Here is a 26,756-nt window from a genome sequence, read left to right as displayed (position 1 = left end):
GCACTGTGCCAGTCTGTCTGGCCATTAGCCTTTCCTTTCGCTGCAGCAGGAAGCCAGAACTCACCTCACTTCTCTCAGCGAGACCCTGCTGGTCCCTTGGGGGCTGCTGGTAGGTCCGGCCAAAGGACAGGCCCAGCAACCTCTCGCCTGGGCACCGTATGCTGAGCTGCTGAGGTTCTTGAGAGCAGTCACGTGCAGATGAGTCAAAAGAGCAGACCTGCAGGCTTCTGCACGATGGCCATGGTGCCAGGTATGCCCACCAAGCCCCGGGAGTTGCTCCGAAGTTCTGCCCTGATTCCTGTGACTGGCTGTTTTCAGGAACCATGGTCAGGTACACCTGGAGGTCATTTGAGGGCCAGGTCGCCTCCTGGCTGGAGCTGTCGAGATTCTGGGCTCTGGGCTCCATCATCACCAATAAGGGCTGCAGACAGCATGTACTATTTTATTGGGCCTCAAAAGCTTTAAATACAGAAATAGGGAGGGCTGGGCAAAGGGGCAGATGTGGACACGCTGGCATTTGAGAATGGACGTTATCAGAGAAATCACATAATCGACAGCTGGACAGAGAGCCGGGGAGAAGGGCGGTCTGGGATGGACGTGGGGTGCCAGTCGGCAGCCGGCCTTGGGGCCAGGATTAAGCCCCCAATTAGGACAAAGTCTTTCATGTTTATTCTTGATTTGAAGACAATTAAAAAAAAAAGAACAAAAACCCCACAAACCTCCAAATAGAAACAAAATCAGCTGGAGAGACAGCTAGGGGCAGTGTCTGTCCTCTTGGAAGACAATGCCTGCCCCCCGAAAACCGTGGTGGGGGGACTCTTCTCACCCCCTGCCCAGATACCGCCCTACGAGACATTCCCAGACACTGAAGCAAAGCTGGACCCAATCTACGCCCCCGATTTGAGGTCTGGAGCTGAAAACACCCTCCTGGCAGAGGAAGGGGTGCTGGCGTGAGCAATGCTGGGGGTCAGACCCGGTGCCCTCCTTAGCGGCTGTAGCCAAACTCATCTGCGTCATCGGCTCGGAAGTCTCCATAGCGCCACAGGTTCAGCTGTGAGAAAACAGCAAAAGGCTCGTCAGGGAAGGTGGGACAGGCTGGAACCCAGATGGCCAAAGCCCCTCTCCCAGCACCCTCTGGGGCTCCTGAGGCAAAAACTCACCCTGGCGCTCTTGGCTGACTCCTGGGCATTCAGGTATTCCGTGATCTGAGGAGGGGGCAAGAAAACAATGGGAAGGATGGTCAAGGAGGGGTTACTTGCAGCTGAGCAGCCAGAGGGGCCTGGCAGAGGCCCAGGTCAGGTCACATCACTTCCCTGCTCAAGGGGTTCCCAGCTCCCTGCAAGGAAAATCCAAGTGCAGAGTCGCCATCTCCTCGCTGTTTCCAGACTCTGCACTGGCTGTTCCAATCGCCTGAAACATGCTTCTCTCTCCTGTCCACCTGGCTACCTATCCCACCTGCTCAAGCCTCTGGTTAAGAGTCACCTTCTTAACGAGACCTCATATGATCCCCTTTTAAAAATTATGACCACTCCCCCACATTCCCGATTCCCTTTACTTCTACTTTCTGTTTTCCATTGCCCTCACTGTCTAATGTCTAATCTTGTTGACTTTTTTATTTTATTCTTTGTCTCCTCATGCTTGAATGCAAGTTCCATAGGGCAGGAATATTCTCTCTCATTCAGAGATTTGCAGATCCTCAGTAAACGTTTACTGAGAGAATGAGCAAGTGAATAAACAGACACATTCTGTTCTGTTCCGTTGCTCAGTCGTGTCCGACTCTTTGCGACCCCGTGGACTGTAGGTCACCAGGCTTCTCCGTCCATGGGATTCTCCAGGCAAGAATACTGGAGTGGGTTACCATTTCCTTCTCCAGGGGATCCTCCCGACCCAGGGATCGAACCCGGGTCTCCCGCATTGGAGACAGACGCGTTAACCTCTGAGCCACCAGGGGAACAAACACATCAGGTGTTTCTTGACACCATATTCTTGACTGGAGAATCCCATGAACAGAGGAGCCTGGTGGGCTGCAGTCCATATAATTGCAGGGTTGGACACGACTGAAGTGACTTAGCACTCACACAGACACCAGAAACATTATGGATAGTTCCATATGGGGGACACTAAGATCTCCAGGTTTATAGTGAAACTTAAGCTAACTCCTAGAAGTGATCCAAGAAACTGCAGGGAGACTAGGGGTCAGGCCCCTCCTGTCCAGACAAGACACAGGAGTGATCCACAGTGAAGTCTTGTTCCAAATGAATTATCAACCTGCATAACCAGAGCTACAGACCCACCAATCCCCATTCCTCACGTGGGGAGAGAAGAAAGGCAAAAGAGCAGGGAGAAGGGGGAAGCAAGGGCTAGTGGAGAGAGAAGAATGTACGTTTCAACCCTGCCGCTGAGTCCCTCCAGTTCAGGAGGGTGGGGGAGCTGGGTGCTGCAGAAGGGCACGGGGCCTTCCCACCAGCCTGCCCTGTCCCTGGAGGCTGGCATGTCATGAGGAGAGGCTGGGGAACTGGGAAGGGAACAGTGTTGAGTGGAAAAGCCTGGCTCTCATGATCTACCACTGAGCTGTGCAAGGTGGTCTCCCAGCTGGCAGACCCCATCCTCGTGGTCCACCCTAGGGAGCAGTCAGGCTGGTTCCGCTCTCATCACTTCATGAACGGGAGACTCAAGTGTCCAATGGTTGATCCCCAGGGCCAGATGTTTCATGAAGGAGGGAGGCGGGACTCAGGTCTAGCTCCCCACAGGCTGGAGGGGGGTTGTGGCAGTCTTCTGGGTAAGCAGCTCAGGTGGCACAGAGTGCTGGGAGCTGCTGATGGGCTTGGAGAGGAGGACGTGAGGACAGGAGAGACAGCATGCCGGGCTGTGACCCTCTCAGCGCCATGCCTGGCATAGCTTGCTGGCCTGTCACCGGGAGGGATGGGCAAAGGGAAACTTTCTGCTCCACTTTGCAGCTGCAGTTTCCAGCGAAACCGGCAGCCAATTAATTTGGGAAGTAATTAACTTTTTTAAAAAAACCCCAACAAACCCAAATCCATTATCTTTCCCCTGCAGGAGCAGCAGGATGGTGGGTCCCTGCTTCCTCACTGGCTCCCGGGGGCACCCACCCTCTTCTGGGACGCCAGGGGCCGCTCCACCCCTACAGCACGGACCATTTTTGTCCCGCCCCCCACAGCACATACCACTTTCTGGAACTGCTTCTCCTTGCGCACCTCCACCATGACCAGCCCCTCCTTCACCAAGCCCAGCCCCACGTCCCCCTTGGAGTCAGCAAACTGCAGGGTGACGTGCGGGCAGCCGGCGCTCAGGTGCTCCACGTTGAGCAGGCACTGCGTGTTCTGGATGTCCCGCACCACGCTGTCCACCGCATCGGTCCGAGCATCCTCCTGCGGGTGGGCACACACCCAGGTCAGCGCAAGAGGCTGGGGCTAGTCAAGAGCTGTGAGGGCCCCAGTTCCCGTACCAGTCTGCCTAGATGTGCTGGCATCACCTCACTCCCCACTCAGCTCCCCCCGCCCCATGCCCAGACCCCTCCCACCTACGATACAAAGAATCACCTTTCTGCCAGGGCAGACAAGGGCCCGACTCATCTCGTGCCACTGCCTGCAGCTGGTACTAGTCTTCACCCAGTGTGCCCTGCCCCACCAGGTTCCCCTCCCCAACCCTGCGCATGGCTCCTCAAAAGCTGACTCAAATGCCAAGGCCACCGCGCCTTGACCTGGACCTCTTTGGCCATGCCCCTCACTCCCACCCGCCTGTGATTAACAAACCGTCACTGTCTCCACCCCCTCCCATCAGCCAGGGTGGCCCCAGCAGAGGATTTCTGGCAGAGGTGTGACCTGGTCAGATCTGTTTGGGGACAGTCACTTTTGGTGGCACCGTCTGAGACTGGAAGGAGTATTGGGAGACAACTGCAGCCCAGAGCCCAGCAGGCTAGAGGCAGAGGCCCCAAGCCGGGGCCACGGTAGGGGCCCAGCCCCGTGACAGTGGGCGAGGGGTTGGGAGGTGGGACCCAGGACGGCTTTGCGTTTAGTTCCTGTGGGTTCCTGCTGGGGCCGCAGCAGTGGTCATGTGTCAGGGGACGGTCCCCTTTGGGAGGAAGAAAGGGGTGGAGACTCACATCTTGGGGCACCTGGATGAAGGCAAAGGCATACTCCGTGGCTTGAGCTGGTAGCACACGGGTGCTGAAGGCAGGCGGCAGGGTGCCCAGGCGGGTGGACGGCAGGATCTCCCTCTGCAGAGGACACACCGGGCCAGCGGCGTCACGCACTGGAAGCCCCCTTGCTCTCGGGGGACGACTCAAGTGGCCAGGGACTTGAGTGCTCTAACTCAGCCCCCTCCCACACCCAGGACCCGTTTCCACAGGCACAGGCCTGCAGGGTCAGCAAAGTCGGGGAGGCGGGGCCTGGTGGTGGCACACCTGCTGGCTCCAACTGACACAGCCCACCTGATCACTGGACTCTCACTGCTGTCTCCACTTTTCCCAATGCCTTCCCACCATGACACGGGCTCCCTGACCACTTTCCCACAGGCTGGGGTGGGGTTAGGGGCAGGGGTCCCTGGCTGGGAGAGCACTCTAAGATCAGGGTCCTGGCCCAGGTGTGCAGGGCAACACCAGTTAGCAAAACCCTTTCCTGTGTGTATTCCTGGGTGGTGGGCTGGGAGCATGGCCCCACTCTGGGCTTTCTATTCATGGACAGCCCCCCCCCACACCAGTCCCCAGGAGCAGCACGGCTCTGAAGGACAGCTCTCTCTCCAGCTTGCTGCAGGGAATGGTCAACACACTCCCAGGCCCAGTCCAAGGGGCATTTCTCCTGGGGGTACCAGTCCCTTCTCAGCAAGCCTGGTTTGGGATGCACTGGGGATCCGCACCTAGGCACCTTGTGGACCACGAGACGGGTTGTACAGGGCCAGGACTTCCTGGGCCCCTCTTCAGAGTTTGGGCAGGAGAGAAACGGGGGCTCTGACTGGGCCTGGACAGGAGACCGCTTGGTGCTCACAGGCCTCTGAGCAGAGAGGCTGGTGTTGCCCAGTCCCTCAGGACTTGGGCCTGTCAGACGAGCAGCAGAGAGGCCCACAGGGTCCCCATCTGTCAGGGAGGGAGCAGGAGGTCTAAAGCTCAGATGGACTCGACCTAGGGGCCGGTGTGTTGAGGGCCCCTCCCATGCTGCTCGCCCACCTCCAACCCGCACTCACGTTGCCGTAGTCGATGTAGAAGACGTGTACTTTGGCAGGAGACTCGACTTTCTCCACTCGGGCGCGGTACCTGCAATGGCATCACGGGCAGAGCTTGAGGGACAGCCCTGAGGAGCCTGGACTCCCCGGAGTCTCAGCGATGGCAGGTCAGGGGGTGCAGTGTTTCCCCGCCCAGGGCTCAGAATGAACACCCATGGGTGTCACACGGGGCCAGTTTTTGGACTCCACCGGGACCCCATCTAATGGAATCAGAGCATAGCTGGGAGCAGAGGGAGGGAGAGGGGAGCATGTGGAGCAGATTAATGTGTCCTTGGGGCATAAAGCAACAAGACTAATGACTAGATTGATGTCTGCTGTTTAAACCCAGCACACTAAACAGCAGCTGTAATTAGCCGGCAGATCTGTCTGGGAGGCCGCAGCAGGGAACGCATCCAAGTCACTTCGTCACCCTGGGAAGGCCATGGGCCCTACCCTTGGTAGATGAGACGTAAGTGACCTTCCTGCAGCCTGGGAGTGCTGCTACTCCTGTACCAGACTGCTGGGGTGGAGGGTGGTGGCTGGTCTGGGCTCACAGGAAACAGAACCCCCTCACCACCCCTGCCCGCTCCTGACATCGTCTTTCCTGTGCGGGGTGATGGGCTGCTGGAGAGCTGCAGCCAGCCAGGGCACCCCCAACAGAAGAGCCCAGGAGAGAGGAGGAGGGACACCCCTGTACCCTAGAGGCCGACCGCGGAAAAACCATGGCTTACACTGCAGGTTGCAAACGGGCAACACAGAGGCCCACCCTGGAGAGCTGGCCAAGGCCAAGAGCGACTGCTCAGTGGAAAGCAGCCCGATACGGCGAATGCCTCAAGGCTGGCTGGCTTCTGCTGGCTGGTGCCCTGAAGACAGACCTCCTCTTGCTCCTGCGTAAGACTCTGCCTTGCTCGGGTCCAGGTGGCTTACCAGTCTCCATCTACGAATTTGGCGATGCAGAATTCGCCCCGGCGGGGGGCGTAGGAGCCCTCGACGGGAGGGTGGCTGGCAATGTCATTGCGCATGTTCTCCATCAGCTTCTCCAGCTGGGTGCCTGTGGGGAGGAAGAGGGAGTGAGACCTGGGTGCCACGTTCCCTGGAGCCTCATCTCTAGATGGGGTTGGGTGGAAGACGAGCCCGGGGAGTGGGCAGGATGTGGACTGCTGCAGGGTGCCCACGGCACTGGCTTGCCCCCATCCTGCAGGGAAGTTCTCTTTGGTCCCTGCTCGAGGAGGTTCATGATATTTTGCAGACATTTCGGGCCTAAGAGGCACGCAGTCTTCCAGTCTTGGCTCTCCCTGGGGATGCGCAGGAGTGTTTCTGGGCTTTGGTTTAGGAGGTGGAGAAAGTGAGTGGGCACCGAGCAAGGCCCAGGCCAACCTGCCTTCTCCATTCCTACCAGGGCTGGCCCTGGCCTGGGCCACAGAAGTGGTGACGGACAGTAGCCACTCTCTGCCTAGTCTCCCAGGGACAAAAGTGGAGCTGAAGGAGGGTGTCCCCTACGACCCTGCACAAGGAAAGGACCTCAGAATCTGGGCTGTGAAAGGTGGGAACGATTCCGGGAGGGGGGTCCAGTCTCAGCCTGTTCAGATGTGGCCGCTCTGACATGACGCGTCTAGAGACACATGCGGAACTGAACCTCCAAGCGCTGCCAGCAGTGGTTCCACCCTCCCAGCCAACTCACTGCCCTCCTCCATGGGGTGGGGTGGGATCCCTTCCCTTCCTTTTCTTTCCTGAACCACACTCCCTGGGTCAACCACCTGGCAGCTGGTCTGTCTGTCCCTGGGTGTGGCAATCCCAAAGTCTTCTCAGGGGCCCCCTCCTGCCGCATCCCGTCACCACCCTCTTACTAAGCGTCAGTCCCAGTGGCTTCTCCTTTACGTCCCTCTGGCTCTGATTCAAGCTCTACACCTGGCCTTTTTCCACCCGCTTCGTTTCTGGGGGAGGGTGATGGGGTGGGGGGCGGTGTGTGTGGTGGGAATGAGGGATTCCTCCCCCCACCCTCAGGGCCTGGGGCCACCCTGTTACAGGAGCCTGACACGTGTTAGCCATTGGTACACTTGTCACAGCGGGCCTTATCCACTCCCTGTCTGGTTTATGTTTCTGCCACTGCACCGTGAGCTCCTTCAGGGCACAGACCATAGCTCACTTGGTTCTGTCGCCTCTCTTGAGACCTAGTAAAGCTCCGGCCATGCAGGGTGCTTGGTAACTGCCTGTGTTGGAGAGGGGTCTGCAGGTTTGCACCTGTCCACACTTGGGCCCTGCCCTGGCCTTCACAAGATGGTTTCAGGGACTTTTTAGAAGCAGCTGCCCTCTCCCTGCCTGGCAGTAAACCCTCTGTTCTCCTGCGCCTGCATTTCTTGCCCAGACAGTAAAATTTCAGGGACATAGAAGCCTCCTCTACACAGATGACATCTTGTTATACTTGCTCTATTATTATTATTATTATTTTGCTCCAAGGCAACAGCTCTGCGAATAGGCAAAGCCCTCTGGGAGGTCCTTACACAGAGCCTAGTTGGTCACATAGGACCAATGGCAATGCATTCATTACTTCACCAGATCCTTCCCAAAGGCGGGCTTTAATTAAGAGAAGGGAAAAAGGGCCAGAGGATGTCCCTGCCTCCCAGAGGGGCGAAGGGCTTCAGGAGAGGGAGGCTGTGTATGTCCAGGTTCCTGTTCATGGATTTGACGGAGGGCAGGGTTTTCTCTGGATCTCACAGCCATCCAGGTGGCATGCCACGCAGCACTTGCTCCTCCAATCTTCCAACAATACATGGTTCCCCCCAAGTTCCCTTTCTCTCCTTGTTATCTGCCTTGGCTGCCACTTGGTGTAGTGTCCCGGCTTCTGAGAGCTGTCACCGACAGCCAGGCTGGGTGCAGAACCGATACAGGAAGCCTCTGAGATCAGAGACTACGTGGCAAAGGCCTTGAACTCAGCCTCAAGCTCTGTCCCCTGGAGACCCCAGCACCTGTTCTTACTCAAAGCGAGTCCTACCTGACAGGACCCAGAGGCCAGGTGGAGCCTGTGGGAGCTGGGGTTCCCTGGGCAGAGTCTCCTTTGAATTCCCTTTCCCCAAGCTCGCGGAGGGCCTTCTTGCCAGCTCCTGGGCTCAGGAGAAGCTCTCACCCCTACCTGGGCCACCTTTCAGACCTGGAGGTCTCCTCCTGGCTTCATTCCCCAGGCAGTGGCTGGGCCCCTCTCACCAGGAATGCTGCTGACCACGAGAGAACCTAACCCTGCAGGCTCAGCAGCTCATCTCAGCCCCTCCTGGCTCCGCTCCCCTCTCAAGCCCAGCCAGCCCAAGGCTCAGAGTGGTCAGTTTCCCTGGTGAAGTGACACTGCCACAGATGCAGCTGCCTGGGCAGTATCGTTAGTGGGAAGTAGCTGACACGAGGGTGTCGACCATCTGCAGTGGGGCTGAGGAGGGTAGGGAGAGCTGCACCCTGCCACCCGCGGCGCTGCCTCAGTGTCGCTGACATTTCCCACCCCTTCCTCCTCGCAAAGACCTGGTTTCCTCGACCGAGAAGTAGCTTAAAGAGCCTTCTTCTCTGACCTCAACTAAAATGTTTCCCTGCACAGGGTGGCAAACGAGAGGAGGGAGGTCAGGAGGGACAGAGTACAGGGAGTGGAGGTGGGAAGCTGGGCCAGAGGGGCCCCAGCGCAGTTGCCGTGAGAGCCGGCTCTACTGCCCTCTCTCCTCTGGAAGCCTGAGCTCTCTGCCGAGGGCAGGGGGCAGGGGCACAGCGGGGAGAGGACCCAGGCCTCAGTGCATGGCACAGGAGGAAGAGGGAAGGTGGAGAAAGAGGGCCCTTCAGAAAGACTTCCTGGGGATGACTTCCCCTAGAGCGCTGCCTGTTTCCATGACAACTGGTCACCACTCGGGGCTTACGGGAACCTCTGGAGGAAGAGAAACCCCAGCAGAGACAAGCCCGGGCTCCCCCCACCCTGCCCTCCCCAGGGAGGCTGAGGGGCAGAGGCGCTGAGCAGAGCCGGCGTGCGCTTCCTGGCCACATGGAGACAATCTGTCCATTGCTTCCTGATAGGCTCTGAGGGCACGATCCTCCTGCCCAGCCCCGCCAGGGGCGTCTGGGAGGAAAACGATGACCTAAGAGTCTCAGAGCACCACCCAGACAGGACTGGTGACCTCACCAGTCCTCAGAGGACCGCTCAGCCTCACCAGCTCCGTTGCGGCTGAGAATGTGACCTCGGGTCCAGAGTGCCGCTCAGGGGCCTGGGAGGTGGGCAGCAGCCGCAAGCTATGCAGGGGGGCCCCTGGAGGCCTGGGTCCCTCCCCCTACCCAAATAGGGGGATCCTGAGGTGGGCCGGCCCCGCGCCAGGAGCTGTGAGGCGATGGAAACGGGGCTGGGTGTGCGCTCACCTGTCTCCACATCCTGCACATAAAAGTGCAGGTCGTCGGTGATCTCTGTCACGAACACTGGCTTGTAGCTGGCCGAGCGCTCCTTCTCCTCCAGCACGGGCATCACCTCCTCCACGGGCTGCTCCTCGTAGTGGGCCCAGACCTGCACGTGTGGTCAGCAGAGGGGAGGTGAGGGGTTCAGGAAGTGAAGTCAGAAAGGACGCCAGGAAAGGGGCTCTAGGCAGGGAGAACCACTGCTCTGGGGGCGGGTGAGCGTGGGGGCGGGCGGGCGAATGTGGGGGCGGGCGAGTGTGGGGCAGATGTCGCATCCTGCTGGTCTGAGGCCCTGGAGGGCAGAGGTGGAGGGAGGGGAACTTCCAGTCCAGTAGCTCCCAAACTCTGAGGTGTCTGGAACAACTGGGCATCTTCCTGGGAGCGAAGGTGCCAGGGTACCCCCCCAACCCCCGCCTGCCCATCAGGATGTGCTCTAAGGGTCCCAGGGAAAGGGAATCATAACTTAAGACTCCCAGCGACTCCCACGCACGCCAGGCGTGTGAGGCCCTTGGCCCTGTGGGGGTGCCCAGTCCCCTTCCCTCACACCCCCTGTGAGGGTCACTGAACTCCCAGGCCCTCCTCACAGGGCCACGGGCGCTCTTGAGGCTCTCCAAGCGGCGGCGTGGGCCGCGCAGGGGAGGGCTGCCACTGTGCGAGGGTGCCTGTCCTCTGCACCTCAAGGAGGTTGCTCTGACCCCAGCTTGGAAGCCGGGCCGCCGCCCTCCACCCTTCCCTCTCCCTCCCTCCCCCAGCCCTGCGCTGTCAGGGCTGCAGTGCTCAGAAGCTGATGCGGGGTGACAGCGCGTCAAGTCCAATCCCCCGGCCAGGAGATTATCCCAGTAGTGAGGCCTGTCAGAGCAGGGGAGGGAGACGGCTTTCCAGCTGGGTGGCGGAAAGGGGCTGGGGGAATCTGGGGGACTGGACCACACACTTTCCCACAGACACACACACAGGACTCGGGCGGGCAGTGACAGGAGTTATTAGCCCAAACCTTCTATGCTCACTAGGGGCCACACTAAATGTGACCCAAGTACTAGGTCATCTAATCCTCACAACAAACTTTTCAAAAGGGATCAGCATTACCCCCGATATTACAAACGAAGAAACCGAGGCACACAGGCTTGCTAGACGTAGCAGAACCAGGATTTGAACATGGGGGCTGGGCCCTAGAGCCCTTCAAGGGGAATTCTGGCATCGCCTGGGCCCCTGAACACAAAAGGCAGCGATGAGCAGTGGGAAAAGCCGCAGGTGGGAGTTGTGGACTCCGGTCCTTTCATTTTCCCCTTTAATTTGCTGTGTGACCTCGGTCAAGTCACATGTCTTCTCTGAGTCTCCTTTTCTTCCCCTGCAAAGGTGACAGTCGGACCACGTGACCCTTCTGCTACACACAGACTCCTGGGGCATGGTGGGGCAGTGCACCAAGAAGCAGATGAAAGCCAGAGTTACTGAACCACTTTGGGCCACACCCGTTGAAACCATGCTCCTGCCTCTAATGTGGCACGAGTGCGTGTCCTTCCACTGGAAGGAGAGGCCTGGGCCCCAGGAACTGGAATGAGCAACAGGGACTTTCTGAGCCTGGTGGGGAGGCTGCCAGGGAGTTGCGGAGACGTCGCCAGCGGCATTCCTGGCCCAGCAGTCTATCCTCTGTGCCATGCCCACCAGCATCACTCTCTAGACTGTGCCCCCACTGCTGCAGACCAAGTCAGGGCCTCCCTCCGCTCCTGTTCCCTGCCTTTCCCAGGCCCCTGCGCTGGCTCCTGAACTGGCCCCCAGCCTAACCCCACCCTACTTCCCTCGGCTGGAGGGGAGGCAGGCTCCTCTGCCTTGTGGACAGAATGGGAACAGACTGACAGGCTGAGAGTAGAAACTCCTCAAGACAAGGTGCCTCAGGCGACAGAGTCAGGTTTCCTCCTGGAGAGAGAAGGTGGGGCGTCTTCCCGGGCAGGTTCAGGGGGCAGCGGGGTGGAGCTCAGGGATGATGCAGGCAGAGCCTCGGGGTGGCCCTCAGGCCCCTTTCCTACCAGGAGGCAGAGACAGGCCAGTCCTATGGGGTCCCACAGCTCACAGGGCAGCGGGCAGGCGGGAAGCAGAGGACACTGGAAGCCTGAGGCTACCCAAGGCCAGAAGAGGCGGAGCGCTCCTCAGACGGAGCGCTCCATTTCTAAGAGAGGGCAGGCTTGGCCCTCAGTCACAGAGCCCTGCGGGGTCCCTGCAGAAGTGGTCAGTGTGTCCCAGGCAGGTGGCTTTGTGGTGGGAAGCAGTCAGTCAGCTGGAGGGCAGGTCCCCACCCTCAGAACAAGGGCGAGCTGGGCCCACACGGACTGCGATTGTCCCTCTGCAAAACCTGGGCAAGGAGAAGCACACACGTCAGCCAGACACCCTCGGTGGCCCCGGCTACAGCTCCCTGGGGACAGTGGGCAGGGGGCCCCCCTCCCTCCTCCACTCCGCACTGCTGGGTCAGCCACTTCCTGTCCTGCTCAGATCCCCTGTGCCCCGGGGCCAGCTCAGCAGCAGAGGACAGGGAGTCTCTTCTGCCCTCACCTTGCCCCCCCTCCCCTCTGCCTTCCTGGCACTTCCTCCCGGGGGAGCCCCGGGTCCTCCTCCTGGCAGGCTGCGGGCCATGTGGACTGAGGTTCCACTGCATGGAACCTTTCCTTTCTAAATCCTATTTAATACCGCTGCTCAGGAGGCTCCAGAGGTGGGGCTGGCATGCAGCCAGGGTGGTGGAGGCCTGCAAGCCCGCAGTGGGGAAGCTAAGCTCAATAAAAGCCAATCGATGGCCAATCCAGGCCTGTCAAGGGCCCTGCCGAGGTACGAGTGGGGCAGAGGGTATGGGGGACAGACAGCTGCCATCTGAGGCTCCCTCTCTGGCCCTCAGATCTGCCCAGAATCCCGAGGACAGGGAGGGGGAACCCTGCAACCAGCTTCTTACAGACTGGCCTCTTCACTAAGGAGAGGAGATGGCAAGGCGCAGGGGGGATCAGGCCTTGCAGGGAGGCAGCTAAATTCTGAGTGGGGAACACAGCATTGTTGGGGCTCCCCATTCAGACCTGCACACATGCACATAATCACACCCACCCAAGACCTCTGTTTGCCCTGGGCTCACAAAATCTCTTGGTATTAGCTTCCTCAGCCCACAGAGACCACGATGATCTCTTAACCCCAGATGCGCCTGTCTCTCCACAGCTAAGGCAGCTCTCAGGGGGTCACCAGCGGGGCAAGGCTGGGGATCCTGGGGACACCTCAGATACCAAGTTTACTGCTCCCCAGCTGACCACCAGATTCTCCTGTCTGAGTCCAGCTAATTCAGAGGGCTGCTGCAAGGCTCTGCCCACACTATTCCCGAGTAGCTGCCCCACCAGGAGGAGGGAGGTCAGGCTAGGTTCACCCAGGCCTCAAGGAGGAGGGGATGTGCAGGAGAACCCCAGGAGGCAGGTGGGCCCTTGCATTGAGAGTGGTGTGCTGCATTTTAATTGGACTGGAATAAAACCACGCAGCCTGTGTAAGTAATTAATCACTGGTAATTACTCCTCAGCACCATCACGTGGCACCAGAGAAATGATGACTTGGGTTCTTCCAGACAAATCCACTGCGTAGTAAATAGTGATGCCTGGCTCAGCACCTAAGCAAGGGGCCACGCTTTGGCCAGACTCCCTTCTCTGTCCTCTCCTCAGTCCCTCTGGGGTCTCTAATCTCAGACGGCAGAAGGCTACTCAGATCTGAAGAGATGGCTTCCAGGCTCAGGTGTCGAATAGCCAGGGAGCAGGGCCAGGGGCAGAGATACTTCCAGAATCTGGGACTTAGAGGTGGGTGCTTGCTGAACTGTCCCACAGCTGTTAACTTGGTCAGCGTTTGCACCACCTCTCCTCCATTCCCTGCAGCGAGCAGAGGACAAAAGGGGTGTCAGTCTTAAGTTCAATTGTCACAGAAAGGAAACCCAAGAGGAAGTGCCTCTGCCGTAGGAGCCGAGGCTGCCTGCTTCCCCATCACTCTAGGAAGACAAGCTATAACGGGAGCTGTAATGGAAGCAGAACTGGGACAGAAGTGGAATCCTCCCCAGAGGCCCCGTGGTGGCCTGCTTGCCCCTCCAAGACGTGGGCAGTCTCTTCCACCTGTCTTGGCCTTTGGAGCCACCTCTCCCTGGAGTCCTTCCAGCTCTAGTAGGGTAGATCACCTGTCCTAATCCCTAGGGGATGAGACTAAGAGACACAGAGATCCCAGAAGTCCTCTGGCGCCTGGCCCCTGGGGGAAGTATGATGCTCTCTCAGAGGAGAGGTGGGAGGAGCCGGAGGCTTCTGGGCCCCGGGGCCCCCCACTCCTTTTGGCAAGTGTCTGGGCCTTGGCTCTGAGAGGTGAGTTGTAAGCCAGATGGCTGCCCCATGGGGAAGGAAACATTTATTCCTGGAACAAATTTATGGCTCAGCACGGCTGTCCCATGAAATCCTCCTCAAGCTCCGAGAAGCCCTGACAAATTGGTGGCCGGCTGATTTATCCCCATTATCGGGGCTGAGCCGTAAGTCAGTGGCGACAGGCTGTGGGGGCAGGGGTAGGGGGCTGCCGAGCCTGGCTCCCATCACCAAACCGCTGGGTTCCTTAATCGTCCATTTGTTCCCAAAAGCTGCTTCCCGACCCACCCCCCTTGCCTCTTCAATGCAGTGTCTGCACAGGCTGACGGGCTGTAAATCTGCTGTCCTAACAGCTTTATGCATCTCCTGGGGCAGCTTCCAAAATGGGCTTCCCTGCAGGGCAATGTGAAGGAAATTCAGACGTGGGCTGCAGGCCACCCGGCCCCTCTGAGAGCACTGGAGGGTCAGGGTGGGGGAAGGAAGGCCTCTGGTCTCGGGTGACTCCGGGCTCCAAGGTCAGTGTCCAGGCAGCTTCTGGTGCCAGGCCCACCAGAGCCGGGGTGGCAGACAGGGGCGCTCAGAGAGGGTCCGGGGCCCGCCTCAGCGTGGGGTGGCTGACGTGGGGTCTGACACCAACGCCAGCCGGAGTCACTCAGTTGACGGGGAACAGGAGCGCTCTATCTGTTGTATGGAGGCAGCAGTGCTGGTGTGGAGGGAAGGCAGGGTGAGTGAGGGCAGCCGCGCCTTCCCCGCCAGGCCCCGCTCCACAGCCTACCTTCTCCTTCTTCTGCTTGGCGGCCTCCTCGGCAGACAGCAGGGATTTGTAGTAGGCGCTGCGCTCGGCGGTGAAGTGGACCTTGGAGAGCGCGTGCTCCACCAGCAAGACGGACAGGTTGGCGCCGTCGATGTGCAGCCAGCCGATGAAGTTGCCGGCCTTGTCCATGCTCTCCACCTCCACCTCTACCTAGTGAGCAGAAACGGGGGTGTCAGCTAGCAGCGGGAGCCTGGGGTGGGCAGAGGAAGAGAGAGGCCCCGGGGCCCCTGCCACCATGGTCACTCCACGGACAGAACAGCTGGAACGGTGAATCAGAGCATGAGCTGGTCTATGCTTTTCAGCTTCTTGCACCCCAGAATCACCATTGATAGACAGGTCACTGACAAAGCAACTTTAGAACTCCCCTCTCCTCAAATCCCCTCCCCTTCCTCTTGGCAGAGAGCTACTAGGGAAATCTTGACTCTCCTTAGCTTTAAGTGAGCTGTGTGTGTGTTTGTGTGTGTACACAGCGAAAGGTCAGGGGTGAGTCAGGCAATACCCACTCCTCTTCAGCACCCACTGAGCCCCAGCTCTGCTAGGAAGACAGGTAAGCCTTGGGTGGAAGTGGAGAGCAAGGCAATCCCCAAGGAGGGGAGAACCTGTGTTCTTCCTGGAAGAGCTGAATGAAGTCATGCTTAATGAAGGTAATAAAAGCCGGGCGATGAGAGCCAGGTGGGGAGAGGCGGGAAGGGGACAGGTTGCATAAAGTACACTGATGTGCAGGGGCAGTTAGGGGGTGATTCCAGGGAGGTTACCCCTTTGCAGGGGTGTGCTCACCGCCATCAGCCCTGACTTTGGGGCTGAGCACACTGGCTGATCCCCAGAGCTGGCAGGATCCCTGCAGAGCCCAGGGGCTCCCGGGCCTCCTCCCCTGAGGGCTCCCTGAGACCCAGGACCCCCGACCCAGCATGGATGGCGCTCCACCTCATGAAGGCAGTGGCCCAGGAGGAATTCCTTCTCGGCTTCTCTCCCAACCTCTTCCCCTGCTAAAGGGGCCTGTAAAAGCCTTCACTGCCAAACGTAAAAACTTGTATTCATTTAAACGGCTTCAAGCTCGATTAAGCAATAAAATGAGTGTCTAAATACCTGGGAGTTCTCTGAAGCCTGGGCCAGAGCCAGTGGCAGCTGCCGAGGACACGAATAGGAAGGAGCCGGGGTCCCGCCTTCCTGGTCCTGCACTTTGTTCCCTGCTCTGCCCTCCCTCCATGCACCCAAGCGGCCTCTGTTTCCTTACAGGGAATCGTGTCCCCAGCATCTCTCCTGGCAGAGTTAGGACTCTGCCAGGTGTTCTTCCCATTTGTGAACACCCTCTTCCTCCACGAAGCCCTCCGTGACCCTTTCAGGTGGAATGCACGTTCAACAATGCCTGAAGTGGGGGTGTACTGTAGAAGCGGATACGAAGAGTTTATCAGAGCTAGAAAAAGAAGGTGTTACACCCATCTGATCCAACTTACTCTGTTAGTGGGGAAACCGAGACACAGGGGCAGTGGGGCCAGAAAGGGGCAGAGCTGAGAGCAGAGGCCAGGCTGCCCTGCTTGCCTTCTTTCTCCACTGCCTCCTTGGCGCCTCTCCTCTCCCCACAGCCCTGTCTCAAGAGCATCCTTCCTTCAGTCACACCCCTGACGTCCCCACGCCGCACCCCCACACTGTCCACTGGGTTAAGGCCAACTCCCCATCATCCAGGACCCTTGACCTCGCCCCTCCCTGGTGGAGCCCAGGTGGGAGTGCCGGGTGGTGTCCACCCCACACGGGCACCACGCTGCTGAGGGCTGGAAGAAGGGAGGAGCCGCAACTGTAGATGGCAAAACTGGTTTCCCCTTTCTCTAATCCCGGCAATTAATTCACTGAGAGGACCTGTGTATGTGGCAAAGAACAGGTGGGCAAAATGGTACACGATAAAGCACAGGTGCCTCAAGAGCTCGCCACCCAGGAAATTCATTGAAGTGAGTGACAAACTGCCCGAAGAGCCCTCTGCCACCTTGCAAATGCCCTGGGTGCTGCAGCACTGGGCATCCCGACGGTGGGAGGGCTAACGGTGGAGGAAGAGGCTGCAGGCTTGTGGGACTCAGACGAGAACAGGGAGGGAAGGAAAATACATGGGAAGACCACCTCGTCTTCATTTGCCGCGCTTTATCGAGCATGCTACGATCAAGCGGCAGCTGCTCCCAGACGACTTCTGGGAGGAATAGAGGACTGCCTGCCTTATGTTTGGGGGCTCATGAGACAATGGGTAGAGTGGGGGTGCCGACGCTGGCTCCTACCGCCAATCCACGGGGCTCCTCTGCATCTGGGGGCTCCCGAGACACCTCCTCTGGCCCAGCTGAAAACAATTCAAACTGGTATAGTTCCCAGGCCCACGCCAGTGCCTCTTGTCTGCTTCCACCATGTTCGGTGCCAGATGTCCTTTTCCTAAAGCCAGGATGGCTGTCCTGATCAAGCACGAGACCTCCCTCCAGCCCCCAGGGCTCGTGGTGGCCCGTTGCAGCTGTGACGAGAAGCCTGTGGCTTCCTCTCACACCAGATTCCTGCCGTGGATAAGAGCCTCAGAGGCGTGAGGGGCAGAGGCGACCAGACAGGCACAATCCGTCTCTCCTGTCAGGTGCCCAGGCTCAGACCCTACTCGCCAACCTCTAATTCACACCTCACCCTCTGAGACCACAAACCAGATGCCGACCTCTCAAGGCTCCTACTAGGGGGAGACGCCAGCGAGTGACTAAGCAGCCACACCTGGGGCCAACACTGCTGGGGAGCAGCCAGGATCTCTTGGCAGGTGAACCCTGGCTTCACACGTACCCAGCCTCTCCCTGCTGGCAATCGATAACGCTAACTTGGACTTGACAAGCCCCTGGGCCCAGCTGGCCGCAGAGGAAAGAAATCTCTGGCCTTAGGCACCGTGCTGCTGCTCAATCCATCTTGGGCTGTAGAGGGAGAGATAAAGCTGTCGCCTGTGGGTCCCCACTTCTCCTTTTTATTACAGCTGCTGCCACCACAGTAATTTCTCAGTCAAACAATGGGGCTTTGGGGAAGGTAGGCTGGTCTTAGAAGAGGGCTGGGGCTGGGCCAGTGTTCCCGCTGCACCTAGGTCTCTGGGCTTCTGGCCTTGCTGGACATGCCCCAGTCTAGATGGGCAGAGGGTTCAGGGTGAAGACCAAAGTCTTGACTCTACATGGGGCGCAAACAGAGGGTGCCGTGAACGCTCCGAGGTTGGTCTACGTTTTCGTCTTTCATCATGTCTCTCTTTCACACTCACTGCTGAGAATGTGTGACTTGACTATAAAATTACACGGGTCCATATCTGTGATGGGCTTCCCTGGTGGCTCAAGCAGTAAAGAATCTGCCTGCAATGCAGGAGACCCAGGTTCAACCCCTGGATCAGGAAGATCCCCTGGAGAAGGAAATGGTGACTCACTCCAGTTTTCTTGCCTGGAGAATTCCATGGACAGAGGGGCCTGGTGGGCTAGCCCATGGGGTCACAAAGAGTTGGACAGGACTAAGCAACTAACACTTTCAGCTCTTCATATCTGTAAAAGCTCCATTTCTCTATTCAGCTTTAAGACTCAATCTTAAGACTCATCAAATTTCTGGTATTTTTCTAATTAAAAAAATATATACATAGTCTCTCTCTCTTGGAGAAGGCAATGGCAAGCCACTCCAGTACTACTGCCTAGAAAATCCCATGGATGGAGGAGCCTGGTAGGCTGCAGTCCCTGGGGTTGCTGAGGGTCGGACACGACTAAGCGACTTCACTTTCACTTTTCACTTTCACACATTTGAGAAGGAAATGGCAACCCACTCCAGTGTTCTTGCCTGGAGAATCCCAGGGACGGGGGAGCCTGGTGGGCTTCCGTCTATGGGGTCACATAGAGTCGGACACGACTGAAGTGACTTAGCAGCAGCAGCAGCAGCAGTCTCTCTCTCTAGTTATCTGTGATACTTATCGCTATAAAGTTACTACGAACAAGGAATTAGGGAATCCTGAACCACTGCCTCCTGGGGAAACACACGGTTAGGTTCCTACAAGACTCCAGTTACATTTCTATCAACTTATCAATACATAACCTGCTTCAATGATGGTTTCTATTTAAAGACACCGTATTTAATACATATTGATGATTCATTAACATTGAACTCACAGCCAAGAGCACTGTCACTCATGCCTGAATAAAGCTTATCTAACACATGGATTTTCTCCTTAAGGCACATCACAGCCGTCCTGCACTCAGGAACACTAGATAGCAGTTCAGCGCTATGCTTGGAGGCCATTTTTAACTACAACATAAAGTGCAGAAACCCTGAAAACCTCGGTGCTAAGCCATGAGTAGGACACTCATTCGCAGGATGAGAGCTGAAACAAGAAGGCAGAGCTACCGCGTGTGTAGCCTCAGCTGGGAATGTACTCCCTGTGAGACTTGCTGCTCTGCGCACATTCACAAATGATCCAAAAAGTCACAGGGGTGCTGACAGAGGTAACAAATTCCAGCAAGTGAGAGAACTCACAAATATGGGCTCACTTATAATTAGGATTTTCCATATACAGATGTTGTAGCTGTTCAGTCGCTAAGTTGTATCCAACTCTTTGCAACATGCCAGGCTTCCCGGAAGTTGCTCCTCCTCACTATCTCCTGAAGTTTGCTCAAGTTCATGTCCATTGAGTCAGTGATGCCATCCAAGCATCTCATCCTTCTCCTCCTGCCTTCAATCTTTCCCAGCATCAGGGTCTTTTCCAATGAGTCGGCTCTTCGTGTCAGGTGGCCAAAGTACTGGAGCTTCAGCTTCAGCATCAGCCCTTCCAATGAGTATTCAGGGTTGATTTCCTTTAGGACTGATCGGTTTGATCTCTGGTATACAGACTATGAGCAGAAATTTCCTGCAAGTTGCCTCCAACTGCAGACAGGAATTAGGGGAGGCTCTTTCTTGTCAAGTGCACAAGAAACTTCTTTTGGTCTCTTTCTGGCTACCCCAAGTGTTACTGAGATACTACTCATGGAGTGTGGTGTAAAGTGAGAAGTGCCATACAACATGGCTGCCTGTCTCTTTGGCATCTTGGAAGAGATGTTTCAGGAAGAGACCTGGACTCTCTGTGCAGTGGCTTGGGAGGCTTCCTGCAATGGCACTGACATCAGGGAGGTCAGGCCTTGGGTGATCACCACGGGTTGCCACAGCACTTCATGTGGCATTTGGTGTGTACACAGGTGGGCTGATAACAGCCTTGAGGGGCTCACGGGAACACATAGACACAAGCAATGTCAGCAAGGGACAGATGATGGCTTTCCTCATTCCCCACCCTCAACGCTCATACTGAAGCCAAATGCTGGAGCCTAGGAACACATGGAGCTGGGGGGAGGAGAGGCTCTGAGAAGGGGGTGCCACGTGGAGGGGGTGGCTTCATGATAACTCTGGTTAAGACAGAAGCAAGAGCCTAGATGTCTAAAGGGCAGACCTGATCCTCAGGAGCTGAAGGACACCGAGGTGCTGGCCCACTGGACATCCTGGATGCTCTGCTCACCTGCCAGCGTCTCTCATCTTCTGCTCCTGATACTGGCAGAGTGGGCGGGGATTTTGTGGTTCTGAACTAGGCCCTGTGAGCTGAGCTCTTCCAGATTCAACACCATCTTCCTGTGATGGGTTCCCTAACCTTGGCCTGCAGTGAATTGAACACCTGGCCCGGATATCTCCCTCTGACACTCAGGGACCACAGTGTGTAGACCATGGACTCCGGAGCAGGGACGTTTACTCACCACCTGCTTGACTTCTGGTGAGTCAATTTATCTTGGAATTGTGATAGATTCCTATCTCAGAAGATGTGTTTTGATGACTAAATGAGCCAACCTAAGTATGTTGAACACTTAAAAGGGTGCTTGACACAAATGCTTCTTCAATTATTTACTTCCTGGGGAGGAGCAGTTATTTCAAAATATCCCTATTCACCAGCTAAAATGGTGCTAGTGGCAAAGAACCTGCCTGCTAATGCAGGAGACATGAGACTTCTGTTTGATCCCTAGGTTGGAAAGATTCCCTGGAGGAGGGCATGACAACCCACTCCAGTATTCTTGCCTGGAGAATCAATCCCATGGACAGAGAAGCCTGACATGGGCTACAGTCCATGGGGTCGCAAAGAGTGGGACTCTGAAGCAACTTAGCACACATGCAGACTGTCAGCTCCAACGGGAGCAAACCTTGTTCTCTAAATCTGCCCCAGAGCTGGGTGTACTGACTGGACCATTGCATGGTAGAAAGAGCATGAATCCTGCAGTCAGACAGACCTGGGCTCAAATCCTAACTCTGACCGTGAGTTTTTGGTGATGTACAGCAGCATCCACTTCCTTCAGCTCAGGGCCAGCTGACAGCAGTCAGGCTAGTTGCAACCAGCAGCAGCTCTGCTTGGCTGAGCTCAATTCCCTTGGTTCTCACTCAGAGAGGTAGGTGAGGGAAGAGGTGGTTAATCAGAGTGGGCAGGGGTGGGGTTGGGAATCTTTCCCCACCACAGGGCCAATCAGGGGGTGTGGTTTGGCCAGCCATGCCCAGTGAGAAAGCAGCTAGACCCACTGGTCCCAGGCTGTCTGTGGGCCGGGGTAGCCAGAGGGCCCTGCTGCCTCACAATGGGACACGTCCTCCTGCTCCCGAGCACATTAAAGTGCCACTAATGAAATTGTTCTGGCTTATTTACCAAATTAATACAAATGGCACAGGCTGTTAATTTGCACGTCTCCTAATTACTGAGGAAGTGCTCCTGTCCCAGGCAGCACACACACCTCAGTTCCCACCCAGGCGGCCTGTGGTCTCACCATTCCTGGCTGCGGCTGCGGGGAGTGGGGAAGGGGAGAGGAGAGAGGAGAAAAGAGGAGACGGGGGCAGGCTTCCAACCCAGGGAGGGAAGGCGGCGGTGGTGCGTGCATGGTTCGTTTCTCATAGTCCTCTTCCTAGTGGTTGGATTCTCTTGGCCCCCGCCACAAACATATTCTCCATCCCTGCCCCACCACCCCAACTGGTCCCCTTCTTTCCCTGTCTGGATTCTGTCCAGCTTCTTAACACAGGAGCTGCTTCAGTCAAGCGGGCGGAGGGGCCTGAGTCATTCTCCCACTCCAGGCAGTTGAGGCACCGTCTGCTCTGGGGAGCCATGTGGGGCCAGCCAGGTGAGGGGGGTGGGTGTGCAGGAAGTGAGAGGAGTGAAAGGCAGGCAGGGCTGATGTTCTTACAGAGAGGACGACTCACTTGCCCAGGCCCTCCCCAGCCAATCAGCCTTCTGAAAGTAACGTGTGTGTCTGAGGAAGAACACCTGAGAGCTCAGCTAGAAGACCAGAGGAAATGCCAGCCGCCTTGGGGCTTCATTTGGCTGCCCGGCCTCTTCTGCTCCAGGAGCCAAGATGAATGTCCAGTGGCTCTGAGTCTGGGGGTGACGCTGGGAAGACCAAGGGCCCCTCCCGTAGCCTTCTTCATGGTAGGGTGGGGGTGGAGTGCGCTGGAGGGTGCCTCCATGAAAAGGCTAGCTTCGGCAAAGCCGCCAGGGGCACTCAGGGCAAGAGAACTTGAAGATACTGAACTGGGGAGGACGCACAGGTGGGGGTGGCGTGCTCTGGATGGTGACAGGGCAGCCCAAGGAGGTACAGCACAGAGGGGATTTCTGGCAAAATGCAGAAGTGGCGAGTCTCCCCTCCCATATAACCCCTCTTTCCCTTTCTGTGTATTGGGAGAATGGAAGAGAGGTAGTCTCCCCCAAGAGCCTGTCATCCTCTCTCCTGCGCAGTGCCCAAGGCAGCAGAGGAAATCACTGGGCCTCAGCCCCAGAAGCTGGGAGGCCAAGGAACGCCTGGAACACAGCTGCCGGGGATGCTCCCTCCCCCCAGGGAGGTGGCTGCCTCAGGCAGGACAGGTGATCCCAGGTAGGCAGCAGCTAGGGCACCCCTGCCCTGGAGCATCTGGGAAGGAAGACTTCCTACACAAGGGGGGCGAGGGGATGCTGGCTGCATGTTCCTCCTGAAGGCAAAGCAGGAGCGCTCAGCACTACCTCTGGGGAGGTGACATCAGGGGCCCCAGTGATAGGCAGAAGCCGCCATCCTCCCCATACGCTGGCGAGTCCCAGCCCTGCTTTCAGTAACCCCGAGGCCATCGGCAACAAGCCTGGAACTGGGAATAAGAGAGGAATGAGGCTTGGATGGGGAGAAGGCTTAGAGGCGCAAAGCAAAGTCCTTGGACTAAACAGCCATCCAGGGACCAGCTCTGCCTCTTCCGGGCTGGGCAGCCCCCTCCAGTTGCTCCACGCCTCAGTGAGCGCTGAACCAGGTTTTTAAGGTTTTCTCTGCTCAGAACTTCCTACGGTATGAGCTGGGACTGGGGTGGCGGCACTGGAGGTGCACCGCTATGACTGGGAGGCACTGAGAGAGCAGACAGACAAGGGGCTGCATGGGAGAGAAGGGCCGGCGGGGAGGCCCTGCAGGCAACCCCGCAGGAGCCTGCGGAGAGGGGAGGGTGGAGCCGGGGAGAGGAAGAAAGGCACTCCAGCTCTTCCCCACCCACGCATCCCAAACAGCTTCCCGCAGGGTAGGCGAGTAGCAATCCGGAGCAACCTGAGTGCCACCGAGCCTCCTCTCCTGCCTCGCACAGGCAGCCACGCTGCTGGCCGGGGTTGCCACCATCCCCCATACTGCTGTAATGTTCTCCTGCTGTTGGAGCCGTGAACTTGAAGAGACACCTCACCTTAATATAGTAGCAGCTTAACACAGCCGACTCGTCCCCTCCACTCGCGGCCATGCGCGCACACCGATGTCTTTCAGAGATGATAAGCATTAACACGATGCAATTAATAATGTAACGCTCTGGAAGCCGCAGAGGCAGTGCCTATGAAATGCCTCCTGGGCTGCATTACTGTGGGCTGCGGGTAGCAAGGGGGCAGGCGAGGGTCCATCCCAAACTTCCCTGTGCTCCTGGAGTAGCAGGGCTCCAGTCCCTACCAGTGCATTACTACCCAACCCCTCAACACCTGCAGACCAGATGACGCGTTCAAGCCCAACCCACAGCACCAATTGTTCCCTGGAAAATCTCGTTTCTGATTTGTGCACTGGTCTAAGCCAAGGCCCTAGGAATGCCTGCAAATCAGGCCCAGCTTGGCACAGTGGCCACAGGGGCCAGGAAGCGCCTGGGAATTGAGGGTTGGCCTGAGCACTGGGTGAGACGGCCCAGCTAGGAGCTCAGGGCTTCCTCTTCTCTCTCCTGGAACACCTCAGGGGTGGGATGCCAGAGGTGGGGAGCCAGGGGCAATTCCTGGTCATGCCTGAGGCAAAGAGGAGGAGCCAGGGCGATCAGCATCGCTCAGTCTGCTGGGAAATGCAAACCTGCTGACTCCAGGCCTCTGCAAGCGGTAACACAGTTTACAGACTGACGCAACCTGTTCCTTTGGTGCAGACAATAAGGAAAGCAGACTGTTCATCTTCCCAAGAAAACCTGGGGCTTCGGACCGGAGGGCGATTTAACTGTCTCTTCCCTGAGGTTCACACAGGGAGTGTGGCTGAATCGGGGGCCCTACCCCTGTGCAGGGTGCCCCCACTGGCATCCTTTCCCACAGGCTTCCTGAGCTCGAGGCTGGCTTTGGAAGTCCTTCTGAAAGTGGGGTGCACCTGAATGGTCCAGCTTCTCCTCATGCTCCCGGTGATGTGGAGAAGAGCAGTCCTGCCAGAGACAGCAGTGAGGACCGCTCTTCATCTGGAGCCTCCAGATAGCACCCGGAGCCCCAACCCTTGGTCTGGGCCACATGGGGTTCTCCCAAGCCCAGACGGAGTCCCTGAGGCTGTACCTGTGTCCTGCAGGGACTGAACTAGGGGTGAGAAGTCGAATGGCTTCTTTTCTCAGGAGAAATTAGTGTATGACCTGTGGTGGCTCAGCAGTAAAGAATCTGCCTGCGATGCAAGAGCTGCAGATGACACCGGTTTGATCCCTGGGTTGGGAAGATCCCCTGGAGGAGGGCATGTCAACCCATTCCAGTATTCTTGCCTGGAGAATCCATGGACAGAGGAGCCTGGAGGGTTGTGGTCCATGGGGTTGCAAAGAGTCGGACATGACTGAAGTGACTTAGCATGCATGCACATGACCCATGGAGGAACTGTACGAGGCAGTCAAATCTCTGACCTGAAGGTAACCAAATCGGGCCACATCTGAATGCCAGCTATGCCTTTGTAGGCCTTACACCTTCCTGATGCCAAGGTCTGCTCGGGGGCAGGTGTACTTTGCCTTGCAGACCTAAACGCTCAGGCTTTACCTGAACCACCGTGGATTTCTGTGCAGACCCACACTTTGTCTTTATAAAGCACCTATGGTGGCACTGTTACTCAAAAAAATAAAGTCTGTCACTGTTTTCATTGTTTCCCCATCTATTTGCCATGAAGTGATGGGACCAGATGCCATGATCTTAGTTTTCTAAACGTTGAGCTTTAAGCCAACTTTTTCACTCTCCTCTTTCACTTTCATCAAGAGGCTCTTCAGTTCCTCTTTGCTTTCTGCCATAAGGGTGGTATCATCTGTGTATCTGAGGTTATTGATATTTCTCCCAGCAATCTTAATTCCAGCTTGTGCTTCATCTAGTCCAGCATTTCGCATGATGTACTCTGCATATAAGTTAAATAAGCAGGGTGACAATATACAGCCTTGATGGACTCCTTTCCCTATTTGGAACCAGTCTGTTGTTCCATGTCCAGTTCTAACTGTTGCTTCTTGACCTACACACAGATTTCTCAGGAGGCAGGTCAGGTGGTCTGGTATTCCCATCTCTTCAAGAATTTTCCACAGTTTGTTGTGATCCACACAGTCAAAGGCTCTGGCGTAGTTAATAAAGCAAAAGTAGATGTCTTTCTGGAACTCTCTTGCTTTTTCTATGATCCAGTGGATATTGGCAATTTGATCTTTGGTTCCTCTTCCTTCCTCTGGAAGTTCATGGTTCACATACTGTTGAAGCCTGGCCTGGAGAATTTTGAGCATTACATTGCTAGTGTGTGCGTTGAGTGCAATTGGGTGGTAGTTTGAACATTCTTTGGCATTGCCTTTCTTTGGGACTGGAATGAAAACTGATCTTTTCCATATTTTTGGGCTCCAAAATCACTGCAGATGGTGATTGCAGCCATTAAAAGATGCTTGCTCCTTGGAAGAAAAGCTACGACCAACCTAGACAGCATATTAAAAAGGAGAGACATTACTTTGCCAACAAAGGTCTGTCTAGTCAAGGCTATGGTTTTTCCAATAGTCATGTATGGATATGAGAGTTGGACTATAAAGAAAGCTGAACACTGCAGAATTGATACTTTTGAACTGTGGTGTTGGAGAAGACTCTTGAGAGTCCCTTGGACTGTAAGGAGATCCAACCAGTCAATCCTAAAGGAAATCAGTCCTGAATATTCATTGGAAGGACTGATGCTGAAGCTGAAACTCCAATACTTTGGCCACCTGAGGTGAAGAACTGACTCACTGGAAAAGACCCTGATGCTGGGAAAGATGGAAGGTGGGAGGAGAAAGGGACGACAGAGGATGAGATGGTTGGATGGCATCACTGATGCAATGGGCGTGAGTTTGTGTAGGCTCCGGGAGTTGGTGATGGATAGGGAAGCCTGGCATGCTGCAGTCCATGGGGTCGCAAAGAGCTGGACACAACTGAGTGACTGAACTGAACTGAATGGTGGCATTAGTAATTAATTCTTTTCCTTCCACCCTGGAGAAAAAGAACCTGGCTCCAGAGAATTCTCTGGTGGTCCGGTGGTTAGGACTTTGTGCCCTCATTGCCAAAGGCTGGGGGTCAATCTCTGGTTGGGGAACTAAGATCCTGCAAGCTCCTGGTGTGGACAAAAAAAAAAAAAAAGAACCTGGCTGTAGATCACACTCTCTTGCTCTCTTGGGCACCTGTCTCTATCAGTCACCTTTTCCTCTAACCACCACCCGACTCCCTTTCTATCAGCATCTACCTCTTTGTCTACAAATCTCACTCATCCTAG

The 26,756-nt window shown here is 56.6% G+C and overlaps 1 protein-coding gene across 1 annotated transcript in view; it reads right to left on the bottom strand.

Annotated features, from left to right (window-relative positions):
• Positions 1 to 422: 422 nt before the first annotated feature.
• SND1 (staphylococcal nuclease and tudor domain containing 1) overlaps positions 423 to 26,756 on the bottom strand; it is a 426,838-nt gene continuing 400,504 nt past the window's right edge. The window contains exons 17-24 of the mRNA XM_055421219.2: positions 14,749 to 14,937; positions 9,595 to 9,736; positions 6,145 to 6,268; positions 5,200 to 5,269; positions 4,124 to 4,237; positions 3,186 to 3,389; positions 1,161 to 1,205; positions 423 to 1,051 (exon numbers count right to left, since the gene is read on the bottom strand). Of these exons, the coding sequence (XP_055277194.2) occupies positions 986 to 1,051; positions 1,161 to 1,205; positions 3,186 to 3,389; positions 4,124 to 4,237; positions 5,200 to 5,269; positions 6,145 to 6,268; positions 9,595 to 9,736; positions 14,749 to 14,937 (954 nt within the window). The 3' untranslated portion in view covers positions 423 to 985. The remainder of the gene's footprint in view (positions 1,052 to 1,160; positions 1,206 to 3,185; positions 3,390 to 4,123; positions 4,238 to 5,199; positions 5,270 to 6,144; positions 6,269 to 9,594; positions 9,737 to 14,748; positions 14,938 to 26,756) is intronic.

Source organism: Moschus berezovskii, chromosome 3 (genome assembly GCF_049115385.1).
Source record: "Moschus berezovskii isolate FMDL1 chromosome 3, NW_MosBer_1.0, whole genome shotgun sequence".
Classification (NCBI taxonomy): domain Eukaryota; kingdom Metazoa; phylum Chordata; class Mammalia; order Artiodactyla; family Moschidae; genus Moschus; species Moschus berezovskii.
The sequence above is the reverse complement of the archived record's forward strand: the minus strand, read 5'-3'. Positions and strand labels throughout refer to the sequence as shown.